The sequence below is a fragment of the Zalophus californianus genome, chromosome 4 (genome assembly GCF_009762305.2).
Source record: "Zalophus californianus isolate mZalCal1 chromosome 4, mZalCal1.pri.v2, whole genome shotgun sequence".
NCBI classification, from domain to species: domain Eukaryota; kingdom Metazoa; phylum Chordata; class Mammalia; order Carnivora; family Otariidae; genus Zalophus; species Zalophus californianus.
The window spans coordinates 164,819,812-164,844,414 of NC_045598.1; the positions used below are offsets into that span (position 1 = coordinate 164,819,812).

At 34.8% G+C, this 24,603-nt stretch overlaps 1 protein-coding gene across 4 annotated transcripts in view; it reads right to left on the minus strand.

Annotated features, from left to right (window-relative positions):
- The window catches only part of CSMD3 (CUB and Sushi multiple domains 3), a 1,160,406-nt gene that overhangs the window by 19,813 nt on the left and 1,115,990 nt on the right, over positions 1 to 24,603 (minus strand). For all 4 annotated transcript variants that reach the window (XM_027574671.2, XM_027574666.2, XM_027574669.2 and 1 more), the window contains 6 exons: positions 18,374 to 18,553; positions 16,654 to 16,827; positions 12,927 to 13,100; positions 11,533 to 11,606; positions 3,335 to 3,446; positions 907 to 1,086 (listed from right to left, as the gene is read on the minus strand). In XM_027574671.2, coding sequence (XP_027430472.2) covers positions 907 to 1,086; positions 3,335 to 3,446; positions 11,533 to 11,606; positions 12,927 to 13,100; positions 16,654 to 16,827; positions 18,374 to 18,553 — 894 coding nt within the window. The remainder of the gene's footprint in view (positions 1 to 906; positions 1,087 to 3,334; positions 3,447 to 11,532; positions 11,607 to 12,926; positions 13,101 to 16,653; positions 16,828 to 18,373; positions 18,554 to 24,603) is intronic.

The following is a 24,603-nucleotide window of genomic DNA, read 5'->3' on the forward strand; positions in this document are numbered from 1 at the left end:
AAACTCACTACATCTTATCTAGCTCGGGATTGTCCTAATCAAGCAGCAAGAGAGGGAGACACTTCACTTAGATCTGGACAAAATACTATATCACCCTGGTTGACTAACAGATCTGGAGGTGTGCTGCATTTAAAACTGACAATCAGACTCTTGAATAGTGCTTTCCTGACCAAGAAGCTTTGGAAAAAACTCTCCTAAACCAAAAGGTATGTTGGCAGCAATGTTCCCTACTGTGGTAGGTTGAATAATGGAACCTCAAAATTCATGTTCACCAAGAATCTCAAATGTGACCTTTTTTGGAAATAGGATATTTGAAGATATAATTAATTAGGGTTCCTCAGGTGAAATAACCTTGAAATCTAGTGACTGGTGTCTTTATAAGAAGGGGAGAGGACATATAGAGAGAAATAGGAGAGGAAGCCACATGAAGACGGAGGTAGAAATTGGTATGGAGCAGTCATGAGCCAAGCAACACCAAGGAGGAAATAAAGCTACCAAACCTTAGGAGGAAATAAAGCATGATTTTTCCCTAGAGACTTCAGAGGGTGCATGGATCTACCAACACCTTGATTTTGGGCTTCTGGCCTCCAGAACTCTGAGAGAATAAATTTCTGCTGTTTTAAGCTATCCAGCTTGTGGTACTGTGTTACAACAGCCCAGGAAACTCATACACCTACCATGATGACGTAACTAGAAGAAGGAATAAAGAAGAAAAAACAGAGCATGAAAAGAGTTTATAACAAGACCTCAATAATATCTCTCTTCCAGAATTGCCTGCCCTTGGAGTTGGTTAATATATTTCCTTTGTTCCTAAGCTAATCTGAGTTGAGTTTTTGTCTCTTCCATCTTAGGAAGGCTGAAATAGTAGAACAGCTTCTGTTAGAAGCTTCTGTAATGAAAACTTACCTTCACAAACAGGAACTTTTCCAGTCCAGGTGTTATCAGATCTACACACTCTATGTTCTGTTCCACCTGCTAGGAAGAAGCCAGGCTGGCAGGTATAAATGAGTGTATAGCCATGAGATGGAAGGTCCATTCCTACTACATTTGCATGAGCAGGAGTTTCTGGTTGCTTACAGCTGTGGGCTATATTAAGAAAAAAGAAAAGCGTTCATTTTTTATAGACATGTTAAGAAAATTTTGAGATGCGAGTCACAATATATATATTAGAGGCATGTTAATGCCTTTATGTAAATACACCTTTGCATAGTTATTCTAATTTATCAAGGAAAATGTATCAATGTCAACATACATATTAATTTCATAGTCTATCATGTCCTAAGTAGTCATCTGTGGAACACTGGTAGATGTTACAAGGGAAGCCAAGGGGAGGGGGGAAACCTTACTATATTTTGAGATAATTAAGCTCATAAATGTGTATTATATCACTATTCTAGAGAGTCTCAATAATTATTAGCATTTTAAAGGATCTAAGAAGATCTAAGAAGTCCTGTAATAAGATGCCTTTCAAAGTTTGTCAAGCTCAGATTTTCTACACCAGTTTATGAAATATTATTTTATTTTTTATATTATTATTTTTATATTTATTTTAAATTTTAAAAACATGTTTTCTAAAGTTAAATACAACATTAGCTCAGTATATCCGTATATCACTCTGACATAATACTTCCTAATATAGAAAGTACAATTTAATAATTTTTTACATGTGGAATTTTCTGGCCATATTTTGGGTCCCTAAGTAGCAGTATCTTTTCATTCTTTAAATTTCTGTCTCCTTTTCTTCAAGCTTCCTCCCACTCTTGCTTTGCTACCTCTATTCCATTCTACCCATACTTAGGCCACTTCTTGGCCCTGCCCCCAGTTTCCCTGTTTCATCTTATAAATACCATTCCATTCTCAGAGACAGATGCTACAAAGAATTTTCTCCCTAAATCAGAAAGCATTTCTGATCATTTGTTCATGGATATGGATACTTAAAAGTTGTCCATATGTCTCTGAAAAAATATTCTGTGTACAAATGTGCTTGGAAAATAATTTCCATTTGTTTCCCAATGGAGATTCATAGAGCTATAAATAAGAGCTAACTTTTTTTAATATTATGTGATAAACATTGTGTTACATGTTTTATATTTAATATAATTCCATTAATGACCTTTAATCCTGGAGGAAATATTGCTAAGGATAAACACAAATAGTCTGCCTCTACTACATTCTTTTTTTTGGGCGGGGCAGGGGGGCAGTTACATTAACTAATCCTCACATTATGCCCAAGCAGAAGTAAGTTTAATCCTCACATTATGCACATAGTGGAAGTTCTGAGATGCTTTCAGTAATAACTCTTTTTAAGTCATCATATCCTTTATAGAAGTCATCAAAGAAGTTCGGTTTACTATGAAATACCTAGTTACATCTCACACAGGTTCTAAAGTACGCACTCTACTTAATTGCCTCTTAAGGAATTTTGCCATATTTAAATACCAGCTAACCAGGCATGTGAATGACTTCTCAGTGGAGTGTTCTCCTGCTTTTCAGTAAGCTGCAGGTCCACGGGGGCTCCCGTGATCATTCGGGTGGTTCTGAACAGGGCTAGAGTAAATTCACAGGACTTATTTAGACTTCAGCAAATCCTAAAAAGTTGGCCACCATTCGGATGAGTATTTCTACTCCTGCTTACTCTTGTTTTTCCCCAAGATGCTCAGGATTTACAAAGATAGGAAAGGAGATAAAAAGGAGAAAGTGGGAGGGAAAGAGGTAAGTAATTCACCAGCTGAAATTTATTTCTAACTATAAGCCAGAAAAGATAGCTTCATGACCTTGGGCTTTGTTCTTCTTTAATCTGTACGGCAAGTGCTCTCAACTTAGGGTCAGTGCACATTTAGAAGCTCCAGGAAATCCTGAAACAGTATTCAAATTTTTGGTCAAACTATTCATGTGTATTTCCTTCCATGGATGTTTCTAACTTTTCTCAGAATCTCAGAGAGTTTTGCAAGTGATAAAGGATTAAGAGGCACTAAATTGGAGCCTTCTGTATTTCAGCATACTTTAGATTCATATGTTCAGATCTCTAAATTGATAAACTAATAATCATCTAAAATTATCAGATGACCAAGCTGAACACAATTACAAGAGGCCTGCAAAAAAACCAAAATTGTGCCTCGTGCCTTTTGACTTCTTTAGAAAGAATGCTCCTTAATGGGCATTGGGGTTATGATACAGTAATAAACTTATATACATAAATTATATTTTATCATAGTCTAAAAAAATCCATGTAATACATCTTTTGTGTAGATACAGATTTACTTCCCACTTGTAAGAAAAAATGCATATAAATTCCTATCTGTGGTTAGTATGATTTCTTAGCCACAATACTTACGTATGCACTCAGGCTGAATTCCACTCCATGTGAGGTCAGGAAGGCAAGTGCGTGTTGTAGAGCCTTGGAGAAGGTGTCCTTTTTTGCAATGGAACTGCACAACACTTCCTACCTATAGCAAATTACAGAGAAACGTACCAATGCAGCTTCAAATATGGCAACAAATAGAAAAAAAACGTGGATGAGAAAATGCTTTCAAAAGAAATTCTTCATGGTAGAAGCTAGAAGGAAAAGATATTTCAAACTGATTTAAAGTAAAATTAAAGGAATCAAGACTAAAGAAAAAACATCTCTTTGTATACATATTATCATCAAATATTTGAGTACCCAATGCATGCGCAGGTGCCAAAATTTTGCCACAGTAGTTTGAAGAAAATATATAAGATACCAAAAGGTCAATAAGCCCATCTAAACACAAGACAGACAGGTAGATTGTTAAATAAAGATAAATAATAAAGATGGATGAAGACAGAGAAATAAAGGTAACTAACAACATAAGAGGCAAATGAATATGGAAGACAGTAAATGCAATAAAAGATGAGATGCAAAGGCCTTTAAATGCAAAGATTGTGAATGTAACAAATATATGCTGGAAGACATGCAATTTGCACTAAGCTTTTAAGGATGTGAATTTTAGATAAATACATAAAACATGGTTTTCAAAGTAGGGTCCCAAGACTAGTAACCTCAGCATCATTAGGAACTTTTTTAGAAATGCATATTCTGGGGGCGCCTGGGTGGCTCAGTCGGTTAAGCGACTGCCTTTGGCTCAGGTCATGATCCCAGTGTCCTGGGATCGAGTCCTGCATCGGGCTCCCTGCTTGGCGGGGAGCCTGCTTCTCCCTCTCCCTCTGCCTGCCTCTATGCCCGCTTGTGCTCTCTCTGTCAAATAAATAAATAAAATCTTAAAAAAAAAAAAGAAATGCATATTCTGGGAACTTATCCCAGACCCACTGAATCAGAAACTGAATGGGGACCAGCAATCTGTGGTTTAACAAGCCCTCCAGGTGATTTTAATGAACAATAAAGTTTGAGAACAACTGATATAAAAGTAGAAAAGAACATGATGAGAAAATGTATGAAGGTTAAAATATACATCATATAGTTTAGGAAAAAGTACATTTGATTGGTTGGTATGGATAGTTCACACAGTGAACTGGGAAGCTGGGGAGGGGGAGAGGGTAAAGTGGGAAGCAGTAAGATACAGCAAAAAAAGAAAATAGACCCCAGAGTAATGTGTATGTGGCTTTAACTCTGAACCTGATCTTGCCTGAATGAGGTATATCCCCTCTTTAAGACTTAACCTATAAATAAAGATGATAATATTATTTGTCTTGAGATTTGTTTTAAGCATTAAATTAAGTCAAAGATAAATGTAAGAATCAATTTCTGAAGGGTCTCAAATGGCAGGCTATGGCATTTGAAATTTTTTTAATGAAAACAAAGTTGCTAAAGCTCTCAGAGCAAGTAAAATTTGTGTTGAAAATTAAATTAGCCACTCCATAAAGAAATTACTAAACAAAAAGAATGACCAGCAGTAATTATAATCACGAAGCCAACACTACCATATTACATTTGAATGGACAAAAGCTGAATTAACTTGTGGCAGTAGACTTGGGAAGGATGTTGTTTACTCAGACTACATTACAAGAAGAAATCATCAGGGTTTGTTAAATGATTACAGCTGGAGGACAAGGTGAGGAATACTTAGTGTCTGCCATTTCAGCCTTCCCTAGCAACTGGAGTCTGGAATGATCAGTCATCCTCTTAGCACATTTCACAAATAACCTGTTTCCTTCCTTCCCAGTTAGTTCCTACTCTCACCTGCTAAAGCAATATGAGGCTAAGCTTAAAATGACATAATTTGACCCAGATTCCATTTGGACCTTGAGAGTAGCTAAATGCTACCATTTCTCATATTTTCATTATCAGCCAGAGCTATGCTATATCACAAACATTCAATTCCAACTGTCACTCTCTGATAGCAACCTTTCTTCTTCCAGTTATCTTATATTTTGTCTTCCAAGACACTCTCACCATAGCTTTGAGGAGATCTCTTACCCCTTGACAACCCATTTTGTCCAGGGCCACTATACTGATCAACTCCAAGGAGCACTGTTTACCCTGGATTCAACATAAACGAAGTCCTTCAAATTGTGCTCCAGAGCACGCAGTTCACATACCCTGAAGTTATGCAACATGGCACCACATATTTTGACTTTCTCATATGGATTAGATTATGTGACTGATCATGTAGACTTTGCAATTCTGTTCTTCAGCCAAACTGGTTTTACAAAACTCATTACCTCTGTCAATCCAGCAATCCTACTTTAGGGTAGATTTCAGTTAATGCTTGCCACTTTCTACCCATAAATCTCCGCTCATTCAATCTACCACCAAATACTGATAATTTTACCTCCTAAATCTTAAACTGTCCCCTTCTGTCTCTCCACTTATACATCCTGTTTTAGTCCTCAATATCTTTTCTACAGGTTTGGTTCTCAAATTTTAGCAGATACCATAATCAGGAGGACTTATCAGAACACAGATAGATGAACCTCCCTTGAAAGTTTCTGACTTGGTCGATCTGGGGGAGGCCCAGAATCTGTATTTCCAACAAGTTCTTAAGTCATACTGCTGCTGCTTGGTCAGCAATCACACTTTGTGAACTACTGTCATAATTATAATAATCATAAATACAATCATGATAATAATCTAACTTGTTTCCTTTACTCCAGTCTTGACCACATTAATTTTCCACATAAAGTCAGAGTGATCAACATGGAAGTATGGCCTTAGCATTCTCTTTCTTAAAATCTTTACTGTCAACTCACCCATAGGATAAAGTTACATTGTGTGAACTTGACAGATAAAAGCCCCTATACCAATGGGGTGCCTGGATGGCTCAGTCGTTAAGCATCTGCCTTTGGCTCAGGTCATGATCCCAGCGTCCTGGGATTGAGCCCCACATCGGACTCCCTGCTCAGTGGGGGAGCCTGCTTCTCCCTCTCCCACTCTCCCTGCTTGCACTACCTCTCTCGCTGTCTCTCTCTCTGTCAAATAAATAAAAAATCTTTAAAAAAAAAAAGCCCCTATAACCTGACCACAGCCCATCTCTGTAGCTTCATCGCTGACCACTTACTTTTACTCAAAGTGTGCTCATATAGTACTGAATTTTTGTAGTTCCCTTAATGCATGCAGATTTTCATGCTGTTTACCCTGCATGGAATGTCTTTCCTAACTTTCTTTTCCTAGATATTGCCCTAAAAGATTTAGTTCAGACATTTCTCGGAAGGTTTCCCTGCAGCAACAGATTAGGAGAACTTTCTTTTATGTGCACCCTTATCAACTTTCACAAAGTTAACAATGTTATCATCTATCCTATCAAATCTTCCATACACCAGAGGTTAGTTTCTCTAGACTAGGGACTGTGTTACTCACCCTTGTGCACAAAGAACTCTCAAAAATGTTAGATCAACTGAAGGAGTGGCGACTAATAATTTAATACAAAATCATTTGATTACTTAACTTAAAGATTTAACATGTCTATAGTTTCTTAAAGAAGAGTGATATCCCTTCCATACTTTACATAGCATGAAGCGAAATCACTGTTTATTCTTTGAAGCATACATTTGGGTTACTTCATTAAGTAACTCGATGTTAATAAGATTTAAGAAATATGTTGGATTACATAGCCTTTTGTTTTTACTTGTAAGACTTTTTTCCTTATTTCTGCAAACTTTTCTGAAGTCATCATAAATACTGCTTTAGATATTAATCAGACACCAGAGAAGTAAAATTTATTTAAAATTTTTCTATATCTCAGTAACACATATAATAACTATTTTTGTCAAATTCACAAACACTTATACCAAATATCTAGTATACCTAGAATTAAACAAATTTAATAATGGATTAATTTTTTGTTCAGAGTTTATTATAGTTAAATCAATTACCAAAATTTTCTCCAAGTATCAATGTATTAATAAATACTTTTTCAGTTATAAGACCAATTAATACTGTATCTTATATAGCTGATCCTTTTCCAATTTGTGATGATAGGTCCTTCTGATTCTAAATTAACTTCTAACATGCATAATATAATTTGATTATTTGTAGAAAAAATAATTTTTCATTATCCAACTCAAAAAATTCATGGAAAAATAATTCATTACAATTTTCCCACCAATAATTACCAATAAAAGGTGCTCTGTATAACCAATTATATATAATGTAAAAATATTGAATATTATTTTTATATCAGGAATTTAAAAAAATCCATTTAAAGTTTTAATTGTAGCCAATGTTTAAATAAAAAATCACTTTAAGTTGGACCCAATTAGCATGGTTTGTGCAAAAGCATTATAAAATTATAAGACATGTCTATTTAGTAAATATAATTTATCTTCTTTAACTATTTATTTTTTTTCTTATTTCTTTATTTTAAATGTTATATCTCAGTTCCTAAGCCATGAAGTTTAGATAGCTAATCAAGGCATAATAGATATTTTGTATATATTTATTTATTTATATTTTTTAAAAGATTTTATTTATTTATTTGACAGAGAGAGAGATAGCAAGAGTAGGAACACAAGCAGGGGGAGTGGGAGAGGGAGAAGCAGGCTTCCTGCCGAGCAGGGAGCCCAATGTGGGGCTCGATCCCAGGACCCTGGGATCATGACCTGAGCCGAAGGCAGACGCTTAACGACTATGCCCCCCAGGCACTCCACATTTTGTATAAATTTAGAATATTCTAAGTAAGATCCTTCTCTTTCATGATGTTTCATAGCAAATGACTTTTGCTTTCCTAGAATTTTCATCACTGTATTTATTTGTGTCTGATTTTTAACATCACAAATTAAATATATTTGTTTAATACATATATAGCATACATATATTTTATATATATGTAAAACTAAGAATTCACAATTTATATGCTTCCTCTGCAATATATTTTGACAACCATTTTATATTTGTATTTTTTACTATGTGTTTATATTAAACATTTTGCCCAAGAAAAAATGAAGTAGCTTCTAATAAAAGACATACATATATTTTGATTAATAAAATAGATGTAGAAAGGCAAGATCATAAAAATGAAGGGAGAAAACATATGCTTAAGATTCCAGGAAGTTTCATTGAGCATCAGTTTCAGTCCTGAGTTTCCTGGTTTTAAAAAAAATTAAATTTTAAGATATCCTATGAGTTTGTATTTTAAAAAATTATCAGATTTTAGTTAAAAACACTTGATTTTATGGGATTTTTGTTTAAAATTAATGTCATATTCATCATTTAAAAGCAAGAAAAATACTATGTAACATATTTGTCCCATTCTATGTACTTATCTACTAATTTAGATTATAAACTGGAAATCATACATCATCACCATGGTTATATTGGTAGGCTAAAAATCTTACTGTTCAGTATCTTGGTGTTACACATCTAAGAGTCAAATTAAAACATTTCGAATCTATAATAACTTTAACAAGTCCTAACTCTTAATGATGTGTCTTCCAAAACCATAGCTCAATTTAAAGAGTGATACAGCAGTTAGTGAAATACGTGTGTCTGGCATTTACCCCATAATTAATCTAGATGTTGTATCAATCATTTTGACAGCTACTCCTTCACTACCAATCTATTTTTACCCAAAAATTATTCCAACTTACAATATTTTGGATATTATAGAAATTATGTTGAGCACTTTTTTCAACACTAGAGTTTTTGTCATCTCTAGCAACAGGTAATATATCCTTATATGTCAATAATTATATCTATGTCCAAAAATCTAAAACCTATATAGAAAAAGAGTGAATAAACATATTAAAGGAAAAAAATCAAGAAAATGATTTGAGTGCCTGTGTAATTCATAACTTTCCCCTCTCTTGTCCCTCCCAGAAGTGAGTTCCTATAATCTTACTTAAGTCACTTCTGGCCACCTGATCAAATCAGAGGTAAATACGAGAGTTGAGACCTTCTGATCCTCTCTCTAGAAATCTGGAACTGAGATTGAGACAATTAATCATTTTCTGTATGTGGCTGAAAGATAAATAGAAAAACGCACTCTTCGTCATATGGCCAATTTGCAAAGAAAAAAACAAAGTAGGCAAACATAGGGTAGTGGAAAAGACTGAGTCCTATTGTCCAGTTGCTAGATTCTGGGCTTGATTGGTCTCTCCTAGATCCCTTTTCTTGGGGTCTTTGATATAACTGCACATGGCTTGTAATGCTTTTAGGCTTAAGCTAGCTCAAACAGCTTCTCTTAACTTGCAAGTGAAAAGTTTGTCTCAACCAATAAAGATGGCTTTTCCATGGGGCTCCTGGGTGGCTCAGTTGGTTAAGCAACTGCCTTCAGCTCAGGTCATGATCCTGGAGTCCCGGGATAGAGTCCCATATCCGGTTCCCTGCTCAGCGGGGAGTCTGCTTCTCCCTTTGACCCTCTTCCCTCTTGTGCTCTCTGTCTCTCATTCTCTCTCTCTCAAATAAATCAATAAAATCTTTAAAAAAAAAGATGGCTTTTCCAGGATTCTATTTGGAATCTACCAATACATTAATATTAGCTAGAATTATATAAACTTTTAAAATTTCCGTTAGCTCTGTACAGATTTAGTAAATATATTTAGTATACATATATATGCACAAACCAGTCATATGCATGTAAGAAAGTTGATGTCCCCAATTTAACATACTCAGTATATCATTTGTGATTTTAATAAAGATTAATGTAATTATATAGAGTTTATCATATTTGAAATCTAGTCTATTCATATTTATCTAAGTAGAATATGATGATCCAATGCATGTTTATTAGTCAAATAATATGCTTTCCGGGTTAGGTTAACTTTGGGGTAACATTTTTCAATGGTTATAATAGAACTCTTACAATGCAGAGTTAATGATTCTATTCATTTCATTGAATGACTGTACTAAATTCATTCTTACTCATTTCCATTCCCATTATTTCAAAGGTTATGTATTAGAAAGGACTCATACTCTCCAGAAAATCACGTGGTTTAGTGCACAGACACTAACATCAAAATTCTGTATTCTCTCAGGATATAGTCACTGACTTGCTCAGTGATCAAAGCCAAGGCACCTTCTGTTGCAGTTTCTTCATCTATATGATGAGAACTAATGCTCTTTAACTAGTTGTCCATTTTTCAGGATTTAGATCAATTGATAAAACCTTTTATAAAGATATGAATCTAAAGTTTTCTAAAAACACTAACATAATGGAGACTGAGGCACCTTTTTTACACTTTTGTATTATGCAGACAGGCCTGAGGCAAACCGGAAGAATTGGAAATGCTATCAAATCAATGTTCATACTGTGCCTGAACTGTAGATAAATGGAAACTATTTTTAGCAACAAAAATATGGCACCTTTGATGAGTACTTCCTTTAGAAATGGATGTTTTTCAGGTTCCCACTGAATTTCACACAAAATAGTACAATTTAGAAAACTCTGCAACACAAGGCAAGTGTGTAATGTGTATATTAGCTATTTCCTCGTGGAGTCAGTATGCATTTTGGCTCCCCTAAGGTCCCTGTAATGAAAAACTTGCTGAATCTCTACATAAAATCTAAATTAGAAAAAGGGAAAATAAGAAAGGCAGCCACACATGGCTGGGCATGTTGAAAAATTCCAATGTAACAATCCAACTATTGTGTAACAATAGGATAAATTATTTTCTCAGAAATTTCCCATGTCAGTGAAAATGTTTAAAAATATTTTAGTATTATACACATAAGATAAACATATTTTAGTGTAATTGCTTTATTGAATAACCACATTTTTATGTTTGCTAACTCTTTAAACTCTTTCATCTTTACTTTTCCTCACTCCCCTACATCCTCCTTTAGAATTTACTCATTTACCCCCTCATTTCTTTCCTACTTAACACTCTCCTATGTACTAGCTACTACATATGGATTTTCCTAGGCTCACAGCTGTCTTCAGTTTTTCTTTTGTTTTATTGTCATGATCAGTTAGGCTATTTTCTTAAATCACATTTTTTTTCTCCTAATTTCCTTTTACTTCCACGCTTTTGTTGCCTTTTACCTTTTTTTATATGGTTATGAATACAGATATAAGCATGATGTTTTCTGTTTCTGCCAACATGATTATATGCACATGAATCAAAGAAGGCTTCAATCTAGTTTTATACTGAATAGAAATATTTCTTTAAAGTACTCACTTGAAATCCAAATGTATTGTTCTGAGATCCGTGCCTTGGGACTCCTGGATTTTCACATGAGGTACGGGTGGGTTCTAAAAATGAAGATTATAAACATAATATTCCTTTAAAATTTGTAATTATATTTAAATGTATATTTCTTGCATACAAAACAATTTTGAGTGATCTGAGTCTTAATGAAAAGGAACATGGGTAATAATAAAAAATATAAATCTAATAGCGTCTCTCCATGGACAGAAGTCTACTAACCTTTTATTTTATTTTATTTATTTATTTGACAGAGAGAGACAGCGAGAGAGGGAGCACAAGCAGCAGGGTAGAGGAAGAGGGAGAAGAAGGCTTCCTACTGAGCAGGGAGGCCCTGTGCGGGGCTCGATCCCAGGACCCCGGGATCATGACCTGAACCGAAGGCAGACACTTAACGACTGAGCCACCCAGGTGCCCCAGAAGTCTACTAATCTTAAAGCAAGAATTCAGGTACACTGCAATTCACATGAATTATGCAATTCTTGAACTTTGAGTCCTTCTGATATAAAAGCACTTGACATCCAACTTACTCTGTGGATAAAAAGTTAAGGAAAAATGAAGGATATGAAAAAAGAACATGTATATTAAACATTTGCTCAAGGACTTTGCTAAATTATAATCTCAGGTAGGATAATATTCCCCTCAAGAAGTAAGAGTTTTTCCAGAAACAGGACTTAGTTATTTGCATTTTTCAGGGATACCTGTAGGAGATTCAGGTATAAAAATGGTAAAACTAGTAGTGTCTGAGTTGGCTAGTTGTATGACAGGATTATTTGGTTGGTTTACCAAATGTGGCATTTAATTTAAGACTACAGAAATGTGCTTAGGGACATTTTGAAGTCAATGTATTTTTTTCTTTTTTTTAAGTAGCCTCCATGCCCAGCAGGGAGCCCAATGCCGGGCTTACACTCAGGACCTTGAGCTCAAGACTTGAGTTGGGATCAAGAGTCGGATGCTTAGTTGATTGAGCCACCCAGATGCCCTGTCAATGTATCTTTTTTATTAATTTTTGGAGCAAGTTCATATCATATGACTATGACTCATTAACTATAAGAATATATACAAATGTTAGTACTTAAGCTATTAATCTGACAACCTTTTTCTTTTTCATTTTACTGATAAACAAGAAAATTATTTCAACTGTTTCTCTGGGAAGTTTTAAATGCTAAATACAACTTCATATGTTTTAACAGTATTCATTTTCAGTGCCTTCTAATTGCTTCTCTTTTTTACATTTATTTTTCACATTTAGCCAATTATAGTTTGTAGGGCAGAGAAAATAATTAATACATTCATACTAGTAATACACTACGAGGATCTAGTAATTCCAAAATTACTGAGAATAATCAAACTTTAATTAATATTACCTATGCAGTGAGGTGACGAGCCACTCCAAGTGCCATCTGCCTGACATATTCTGGTGCTTGATCCCACTAGTATGAAAGGAGAACTGCAGCTAAATGAAACCTCTGACTGGTATATAAAGCTTTTGCCTTCTCTTTTCCCTTGAGCAGGTATACCAGGGTCACCACAAAACTTCGCTGGAAATGAAAAGAAAGATATTTATAGCAAAGATTTAGGATTCATCGGAGTAACAGTTTAGAAAAATGATGACAATAACTGGAATATTGAACTAAAGTGACATGTTATTCACATTAATGTATCCTAAAAAATTTATATTTTAGCTTTTGTCTAAGTGATAAATACTGAATGTACAACTCAGCATAATATTGAAAAGAAGTCTGATTGAGGTGTTTTCCACCGAGTAGACCACCTTAATAACTATAGAATATTTTGTATTTTTGTTGCTGTTTTGTCTTGACCAGAATCAAACCACACATTTGTATAAATTGGTTGTGAAGTTGGAGTATACTTCTGAAAAGGCATGTGATCCACAGAAAGCTCTTTCAGAAAGAGCCAGCCCAAAATGTTCTAGGTTGTACTCTCCAGACTGCTCTTTTTATATGTATATAACGGAAACACTTATTTGTTCTGTTGTAATCTGTTGAACACTCAAGCACATACCCCAGTGTTTTGTTGTCTTCCTCTTTGTAATATTGTGGAGGATTTTCGAGTGTTTTCCAAAGAGTTATGAAGCCCAGTGGAATCCAGATCTATACCAAACCAAGGAATCTCAATATTCTACAATTATTGAAAATACCATCTTGACAGAATTTGTAAACAAACTGAATACATTATTCCATTCAACATATATTTCCTAACAACTAAAAGAACCTATTCTAAGACGTTTTAGGCACTTAGACTTATCAGTAAACATGCTGGAGCATGTCCAGCCTGTTGGAAGGAAGTAGAAGCTGGAGCAGAGTGAGCATGTAGAAGTGTAATAAGGGATGAGATCAGATGGTTTCAAATCTAGTAGATAACCTAGACAAAGATGTCATATGCTTTCAATTTGCTTATTGTAGTAAAAAAATACATAACATACATTTACCATTTTAACCATTTTTAAGAATACTTGGTTTTTAAATTTGCAGATTCAGCAGCTAAAACTTATGTCCCTAATAAGGCAAAAAAACCAGTAACATCCAAAAGTTTTTAAGTATAAATGCTCCCTTAGGGTGGTGCATCCTCCAAATCAAAGATATTTTTGAGTCTGAAAGGAGACCTCTAACTGGATAGGACATCGACCAGGACAACAGGAATAAACTAGGAATGTTCCAGACAAACAGGAATGGTTAAATACCCTAATAACAGAAGACCTTAGTCTTAAGCTCAAGGTACAAAGAAAGACCTTATCTGAAATTCAAGACTCTAGGAGAGACCTGAATTTTCAAACCTCTTTTTAGGAACTTTTCATTCTTTTTATTTATTTTTTTAAAGATTTTATTTATTTATTTGAGAGAGAGAGAATGAGAGATAGAGAGCACGAGAGGGAAGAGGGTCAGAGGGAGAAGCAGACTCCCTGCTGAGCAGGGAGCCCGATGTGAGACTCGATCCTGGGACTCCAGGATCATGACCTGAGCCGAAGGCAGTCGCTTAACCAACTGAGCCACCCAGGCACCCACTTTTCATTCTTTTTAAAAGAGTTAAAGTTAAAAGTAATTATGAAATAAATATTCAACAAAATAAATTTAGGGTAAAATTTCAGAGTAAAGCAATACAGGTAAAATAAACACTTGTTTAGTGTGTTTTAATTATCAGCATTTCCTAGATATTATAAATCTTTCTAGCATCACTTCTAGCAATATAACATCAAACCCTAGAGGCCAGGATCTTCATCTTACTAATCTTTGTGTCTCTAGCACATTTTGAATTCAATGGCTATTTCCTCAGTGAATATTATCAATGGGCATTTCAGCTTAGCAATCATTTTTATTGCCAAATTATTTAGTAACCTACTTCTGAAGTGTTTCTGTTGCATATTTCTGCTGAATCATTCCTCTCAGAATCTTATCTTTATTCAACAAAGAAAAGAAAGGAGGGAGATGCAACCACATAAACTGCTCAATCTTGCTCCCTACCTGCCCCTCACTTCCTCATCATCCCATTATTTTCTATCTGTAGATTTTCATGTACTAAACCAAACAACCTATTGGTGTCTAGTTTAGAGGCTTAAGACACAGGATTTATTTTCAAAAGGCTTCAGTTCACAATGACATAAACTTTAAAAGGACATACTTTGAAAAAAATGAAAGAGAAAAGACTTTCCCTTCTATAAAGTCCCTAAAATGAATGAATTTGGCTATTCAATGGATAACAGCATTATCTCTTTAGTATACCTTCTCTGAACTGTAATTCATACTCTTATTTTAGTGGCAGTGCAACCGTAGGCCATATAACAACATAGCCAGTGTCCTAAATGATGACAGGGTCACACAGTGTCCTTACAATTTGATTCCTCTCTCTGAGCCCAAGTGTCATTATCAATTAAAATGTCATGAGTAAACATACTTACTAGGAGTTCTGTTATGTGTAGTAGAAATCATATATGTAAAGCAATTTGGACAAAGTGATAGTTATAATTCAATGTCAATAGTATTTTATTATTATTTGTATTTTAATTGAGCCAAAAAATAAAACATCCTATCCAAGATACTTCTTGATTGAGATTTTCCTAAATGTATCAAACAAACATGAATCATCTCTGTAAATCTCCTTGTCCCTATCTATTCTGAAGTAGCTGTAGAATATCTAGTCTTATTTAGAACACGTTGGTCTCTTCTAAGATGATCTTTAGCATAAAACAGAATTTTAAGAGACAATTTGTGTGACATCAGTCTTGAAGTATTGGGGGATAGTAGTATAAGATGAAATCAGGAGAGAAGACAACAAAGGGCACAGAAGCCCATAGGCAATTTGGCTTCCACTGTGAATGAGAAGACTGGAGGGTTTCAAGTCATTTCATCAGTTAGATCAGCCTAACTTCAAGGCCATGGGGACGGGTGGAGTGTTCTCCTACCCCATGCAGGGAAAGGAGGGAAGACTAGGAAAGGATTGCCCATATCATGTGCTACAATAATTTGTGTAAAACACAAAGCTGACTTTTATTTTGTTTGCAATCTTCCAAATTAATTTCGAAGTGACACTTGCTGGAATATATATTGTAAAGTGACCTCTGTAAGAAAATATTACTCCCTCTTCTCCATGCTTACCTGAATTATTTTAGGTATAATCACAAGCATTATCATGACAAATAAGATCATAAGAACTTGATTTGAATGACCATGTAAAGTAACATGGATTTATTGTGGAAAGAAATTTGGGAGTAACTTAGAGGATTCAGTTGAGACAAACTGGACAAGATTAAGAATACTTTTCCAGTAGTAGGATTAATCTTAAAGGGTTTTTAATTTGAGAAATAATTTTTTAAATAAGTTTGCAAACAAAGCACGTTAGCCTAATATTTGGAGTCAGAGCAGAAAGAACATAATAGTTGGATTATAAGAAAAGTATCTACATGGGTAAATATGATTTCCTGTTGAATTTTAATTATGCCTCAGAATGAGCTTTAACAATCTCATATTTGTTCTAGCAAAATCTGAAAATTTTAAGTAACAGCAATAATCTCAGTGAAGGAGTTCCAAGAGAGTGGAAATGGGAAAATACAATTTTAAGTATAGAAATTATACTTACGTAAGCACTGTGGTACTTCCCCACTCCAGGTACCATTTCCTACACAGGTCAGAACAGCAGGAAAGGATAGTTCATAGCCTGGAGAACAGATGTAGCTAATACTAAAGCCCCAGTCAAAATTTGTTCCTTCCAACCTTCCATTAGAAATCTGGGGAGGAGTTGGGCAGGTAACAGCTGCAAGTACATTAAAAGCAATTAGACACAGCTGTTGAAATATCCCAGATGTAAAAAAAAAAAAAATCATCAGAAGAAGCATATGTGCTACTTTAACCTTTCGGAGGACAATATGGTGTGACGTGTTTTATTGTCCCGGTAGTAGTCCTGAAACATCCCTGGAATTAATCCCTCTAGGATGCGACTATTTCTTGGCAACATAATGGCTACTGGTTGTCAGAGATTCTCTTAGAAAATAACAAGGTGCCTGACATCTAAGGGAAGAAAATAGAGGGTGACCTTCCATCTAGTATACTGTAACTGATAAATTATTGGTTTTATATAAAATTATTTTTCCAATGACCTTTAGACAGACTGAAGACCCGGGCTGTTTGACTATATATAGTGTCAACATTGTACCAAAGAATTTGCAAGTAATTCTGTGACATTTGGGAAAAACCTAGATCAAGTATCTCATTAAAATATCCAAATTGGTTCTATTAAAATACCACTTAAATTCATATGTTAAAATTTACTGTAGGGTATTTAAATAAATTGTTAAATGTTTAAACATTTATTTTAAAATTTGTTTTAAGTTGGCTTCAAGCAGAGATGGGTAGATAATATGACAGAGATGAAGGAAAAGAAGGGTACACATCGCAAAATCTAAAAATGAGGAATGACTGTATTTTTATGACTAGCAACATACATGAATAATTCTTGGAGTTACATTGCCATTATCAGAATCAATTAATGATGTATGAAGTAACTTCTAAATATAAAATGTATGTTCATATATTTTCATATATTAAGTGTATATATACAGTGATCTGATTCAGAAACAGTATAATCAAGACGAAAAAGACAGACGTTGAAATTATTCTTTTTGTTAAACTGTCAATTCACAGATGTTTAGAAAGATACCTGAAGGAGAAATATCAGTATAATTATAAATAATAGAAATGGCTTGACATCAACAGTATTCCATAAATTATCATAAAAATTTGCGAAAAATTATAAATATATCTCTAGTGGAAAAATAAATAGCATAAAGTAGCAAATTTATGCCCATATTGACTACAAGATTAATTCTAGATTGTATTAAGAAAGATGATCTTTTTTTATGAAGAGTTAGTTTTATAATTCAGTATGATTGTTCTCAAGTTATAGAACGTTTTTTTCCCATCTTTGAATTGTTTGAACCAAGTGGATCATCAAATAAAAATTCTAATTCATTGAGGTTATATTCTCTTTTAAAATATTCACTAATAAATATAAATAATGAAGGTGAGTACATACCAGAGCACATGATATTTTTGTTATTTTGGTTGTACTAAAGATCATTGTCATTACTCATAATAAGATATAATATTTTTCTTGAAATAGCATTTTAAATTCTATATGTTCTTTTCTGTATGATTTTAAAATAAAAACTGTAGTAGTCAGTTTTCAGTATCAGAAAAAAGTGAAACAATACAAAAACGCTATTTAAGCTTACTTAAAATTTTCAAATTAAAAAGTAAATATACAGCAGTTATCACTTACAATATTGAAGAAATTATCATACCTCTACAAGTTGGCATTACCCCACTCCACGTGCCATTAGTTGTACAAGTCCTAATTCTGGAACCGTTCAATTCCATCATATAGCCTGGCTGGCACATGTATGAGATATTTTGTCCAACCACATAATCATCTCCATATCTCAGTCCATTGGCTGGTACACCTGGGTCTCCACAACTGATTACTATCAGGATTGGATTAGAAGAGCAGATGGTTAATGTGCCATTTAATGGAGAGAGGTAGTAAGCATATGGCATACTTAATATTTAAGTAGGGAAAATTAGTTATCATGTTCATTTTTAATCATAAAACGTAAGCATATTGAAACCACACACTGGCAATTCCTGATTATAATCAGGTATGCTTATTACAAATTCTATGCATATGGTTCAGAAACTGTCATTTAGACTCTGAAGAGGTTAGGTTAATAAACTAGTATACTGCAAGGAACTCTGATTCAGTAACCTCTTTTAATCCGCCTTAGGGGATCATGGAGAAGTCATCCCATAGAATCTAGAATCAAGATTTCTAATATAACATTTGAAATCTATGTATTCCCATATATGGCGACTGAAATCTCTAATTTATCAGGCTCGGTGGACTGAGAGCATATTATCTTATCAGCATAGTGTCACTCAGCTGGATATTATAATAGTTTTTTTTTTTTTTTTTTGAGAGAGTGTGGGTATAAGCACAAGTGGGAGGTGGGGGGGGATGTAGGAGGGGCAAAGGGAGAGAGAGAACCTCAAGCAGATTCCACACCCAGTGCAGAGTCTGACTCAGGGCTGGATCTCCCGATCCTGAGATCATGCCCTGAGCCAAAATCAAGAGTCAGATGCCTAACCAAATGAGCCACCCTGGCACCCCCATCATAGTTTTTAATTAAAATAATGCTAGGTTCAAAAAGAATACTTCCTATTGAATAAATGAAAGAATGAATAGGCTATAAAATATGAATCTATTACATGCAGGGAGGATACATGATCTGTGGCAATGAAAATGCCATAGCTGGGGACAGAGAAATCAATTTGGCATTTTCACCAACTCATTGCCAACTCAAGTGAAAGAATGACCCCTAAGAAATTGCAACCTCCACTCTGGGAGGCATCTACTTTCTGCATTGGGGATCAGTGAGAGTCTTACATAAAGTTTTTACTAAATGTGCCTTGTTGTTGCCAGCCCAAGACAGGGAGAGCTGCTGCCCTGTTCTGTTTTAAGACTCTATAAATATACCCAACTCCTACCTATTTCATGCTTGCACCCAGGCCCCCACAAAGGGGTGGAAGACAACTACAACGTGAACCTCCCTCTGTTGATGACACTATGGACTAGCTGGGCAGGGAACATCAGTGGCCCCAGAGTAGGAGTGGGAATGGGGAGGTCAGGCAAGGCCAGGGAAAGCTCATGGTAGGGGGTGAATGGCCTATAACCCATTCTAGGAAGACAGGGAGGCAGAGAGGCTGACGGTGCATGAGCAGAGGCTCCAAGCCCTCAGCACATGCTCCACTGTCCCAGTAGACTTCACTTACAAAACACAAATTTAAAGTTGAAATTAAGAATTTTAAGACAGCAAACACAGAGCATTACACCCCAGCACTGGACCTTTTTGAGCATGAGGTTCTATCAACTTTAGTAGCTCATAAAGTTAGCTCTGGTTACATACATAATATTATCATTTAGAATGCCACACCAAAAGTTTCAGAAAGACTTGAGACAGCAGAGAAAAGAGAAATAATTTTAAATATGATATTTAATAATAAGGCATAACAAAGATTATATATAAGCCACAAAAGCATTTGCTGTTTTGAGGTACATGATTTAAGCTTGCTTTGGGCAAGGCATTGTCTAAAAGCTTTCCAGCAACTAAGAGAAAAAAGGAAAATACAGAAGGTTACACTATTTATTTTCTGGAGATTAAAAAAAAAATGGGGTTACTTGCCTTTTAGTATCTTTTTTTTTTCCTTTTAAATCTTTTTGTTCATAAGAGGGTAAATAATTTCATCAGGTAAATCTGGGCTATATTCTCTCATTTTTACTTGTAATTAATTCTTCAGCAAAGACTCCCTGATCATCTCATAGGTGCCACCAGGATGAGGGATCAGATTAGAGAAGTATTTTGGAGATCTAGGGTCAAAGACTAAAAGTAGATTAAGGTATGGAAGACCTTAATAGCACTTCAATTACATTGTATTTATTAATTTACCATTAAAAATTATGAATGTCAAGATTTCTTTCATATTATTCTAATCTGCTAAGCCTAAGAAGTTTTAAGAACATGAATAATGGCATTTAAATTCAAGAACAATATTCAGGGCACTTCACCTGATAATCCTCAGAGCCCTGGAGACAGTTTGCTGAAATCACACTCATTGTGTGTTTCTGTCTGACTCCTAATAAGAATTTTGCAGATAGGATAATTTTTGTTCTTTTAATTATTGCAGAGGAAACATTTTTTTTTAAGTTACACAACCGAGTTGAATAGGAAATCAAATCCTGCTTATTTACCAGGAATGTCGTTTTGAAATTTGTTTTGAAATTCTGTTTTAAAATTTACAACTATATCAAAGTGAGTATTAAGCCTTCCATTTATTTTGTTTCATTTTACCTTCTATCTTATTCTATTTTTAACCTACATCCCAGTTAAGAAGAGGGAAATTAAAAAGCACACCTACAAACTGTTGTTTTCTAGGTAACAGTTTGCCGAATGAGACCGAACCCTGGCAAGAAAGCAGAGCTAACCTGATCCTAAGGCACAATGAGCTGAGATGCAGCCAAGGAAAGAGAGGACACAGGGGTTATTTTACAAAGAGGCACCGAGAGAGAGTTTGCACATTGTGGCAGCATCATGAATGAAATGCCTGACAACTACAGCTTCACAAGGATTTGTTTGGTGGCTTCCTAGGGAACCAAAGGTCAGTCAAAGAGACAGTTTCCAATAGCAATAGTCTCTGTGAACAGCACCTGCTCCACACTTCAATTCATTTACCACCAGTTTGTTTTTGGCAACAAAAAAGAGGCTTTTGGTCTTTTCGAGCAAAACCTTAGAATAGTGAGTCTTTAGGGTTTTACCCTAAAATTCAGAGACATCAGTGCATGACAACGGAATGCTGTGCTTCATTGCAAGAAAAATTTTTTCAAAGGTCACCAAAACCCCTAAGTTCACACACACGCACTTGCGCGCTCACACACAGACACACCAATAAACTCCAGGAAGATGATTATCTTGTCTCTTTTCTACATTGTTATATTTTCAGGGCCGAGTCTAGTGCATCACTCATTATAAAAGATTAAGTAAATATTTGTTTAAAGAATAAATATGTGAATGGTATGTAAAGAATGATTAGCTAAAATTCTCAAAAAATATACATTGTTTTAAAGGTTTGATTTTGGGGCGCCTGGGTGGCTCAGTTGGTTAAGCGACTGCCTTCGGCTCAGGTCATGCTCCTGGAGTCCCGGGATCGAGTCCCGCATCGGGCTCCCTGTTCAGCAGGGAGTCTGCTACTCCCTCTGACCCTCTTCCCTCTCATGCTCTCTCTCTCTCATTCTCTCTCTCAAATAAATAAATAAAATCTTAAAAAAATAAAAAAAATAAATGTTTGACTTTGTTGTTCTGGGAGAGTTTTTTCTTATTAGCTTCTACCATGCCATTGAAGCCTCAGATTCATTTATCACTGGATCTGACTGAGTATGCTGTCCTTGGCCCAAACGACAAGACCTGCCAGATACAGGGCATTAATCATTTTGGAAGGAATCCTAGTGGGTTAAAAAAAATTCCAAGAAACAAATGAATGTATTTCTTTTTAGCACTGAAAGCCAATCCTTACTGCACTTGACAAGCCCTGTCCTGATGCAGATTGTATCTTCTTCCCAAAATACTACATGCACTATGTGCCTTAGGTATCAGAGGTGGTTCTGCCTGTTAAGACATCAAAAGGTAAGGATCCTATACTACATTTTTAAATGAATATTTACTTGTGCTTCATTTTTAGATATCTTCTCTCATTCTGAACATCACAGAAAAGAACGTCACCAAATTTTATAATCAGAATACTTTTATGAGCTTCTTGGTATTACGTAAAAATCTTTTCCTTCCAACTTGGTTTAATTCCATGGATGTTTCTCAACATAATTCCTCTGCCAAAGTGTGTGTGATGTTTGGCTGCATGACCTTGATCTCATGATATATTCTTTTACCTACTCAAGTCAAAAGTAGTTTATATAGGGGCACCTGGGTGGCTCAGTTGGTTAAGCGACTGCCTTCGGCTCAGGTCATGATTCTGGAGTCCCAGGATCGAGTCCCGCATCGGGCTCCCTGTTCAGTGGGGAGTCTGCTTCTCCCTCTGACCCTCTTCCCTCTCATGTTCTCTATCTCTCATTCTCCCTCTCTCAAATAAATAAATAAAATCTTAAAAAAAATAAGTAGTTTATGTGGGGGAAGCTTAACGCTCCAGAACTGGCAGTGGGTTCAATAAGGACCTGTCTGGAGAAGAGGGAAAGAGTTCTTGTTCTTGAGGCATCTTATAGAGAAAGATTAATTAAATATGTAATTTCTCAATTCATTTATAATCTTAAGATGGCTGAATATTAGCAGGTAGAATTGATATGAGGGAAATTTCACCCTTTTACCAACATTTCTACTCTGGCTAGATATGGAAGGGGGAGAAAGGGGGCAATACCATTATTAAATTATGTTTATTCCAAAAGTTTTTCCAAAAATCATTAAAATGAACAAGGCAAAGTTACCCATGAGATTGAACTGTGTTTTTTTTAAGAACAGAAATGGAATGTGTGTGTGTGTGTGTGTGTGTGTGTGTGTGTGTGTTTCTACTGGCCAGTCAAACAAATGAAGGTACATTTGCAAAATCACCCTGGTGGAAAATACTCAAAAGGGTGAAACCTCTTGGAATACTGATGCTATTTCACTGGCCTATGAAATATTAGAGACCAGAGACCTTACTCACTGGACTCTTTATTCTCAGTTCCTAGGAAAGTACCCAAAGATAATGGATTTTATGTAAATGATTTTTTATTAACTGAATCCGTAAGTAGTCCAATTACCTAATATAACCACATTTCTGTATTTTTAGATAAAAAATAAACTGCTATAAGCTAAAACATAAAATTATATTCTAAAAATTAAATCACCACTGTGATTTTCACTTGCAGGAGGAACTAGTTTCCTAAAGATAAGCCCAGGAAAAAAACAGAGTGACCAAAATTTTATTTTAAAAAAAGAAAAAATCCAAATAGAATTTAATTTTTTTATTTTACTTTCACCATAACATTGTAAATGGATAATTCATTCACCTATATTTTAAGGGCTTTATTAATTTCCTCAAGGGTCTCTGTTAATTCATATTCAAATCATCCTATATTGAAACATTTATCATATTGTCTGTCTTAGTGATTTTGTCTCTTTCAGTTGATATTATTCCACTTCTAGCAGATCCACTTTGTCATTGATTATGTATATGATTCAACACTAGCTTGATTCACATTTCCTTTGACCCATCACATCAAAATATTTCATCTCTTGCAAGATTTGCAGATTTATTAACATATATTTGCACTGTATGTTTGGACATTCATCTTGAGACAAACAATAAAATTATTAACAAGATATATAGAGGAAATTGTAATGTTAAGCAGAAAGGATTGTTTAACAAAAATAAATCTTACAAGTGGTCAACTCATTAAGAGATGATATAACTCTGTAGAACTCAAATTGGTAAATGCAGAAAAATTGAAAAAAATTAGAGAAGAGTAGGCTATAAATTAATGAAACAATTCCATACGCATTATAAGTAATGTCTTACATTTATGCCTTGTCAAATATACTTGACCATTCTAGTGAAGATAGAAAATAAAGCAAGAAAACAAAGAGGAGGAAAAATACAAAAGGAGGGAATGAGATGAACTTGAGAAAGTTGCTTCTTAGGTCAAATAGACATGTTTAAGTCTTAGATCCTATATATACGAACTGTGTTACCATGAGGAAGACACTTGTGTTTCCTCTGTAAGGTACCATTTCTTCAAAAGTGAAACAGAAAGTCTAATGGTATTTATTTCATAGATCTGTTATTAGAAGTAAGTGAGAGAATTTGTGTACTTAGCACAAATCCTAATGACCAATTAACACTCAATGATAGATATTATTCTTTATGAGTAAAAATAACAATTTGATTGGAAAGAAAAAAAGGGAAGTTTTGTTTTGTTTAGGTGGGTTTGCCAAAA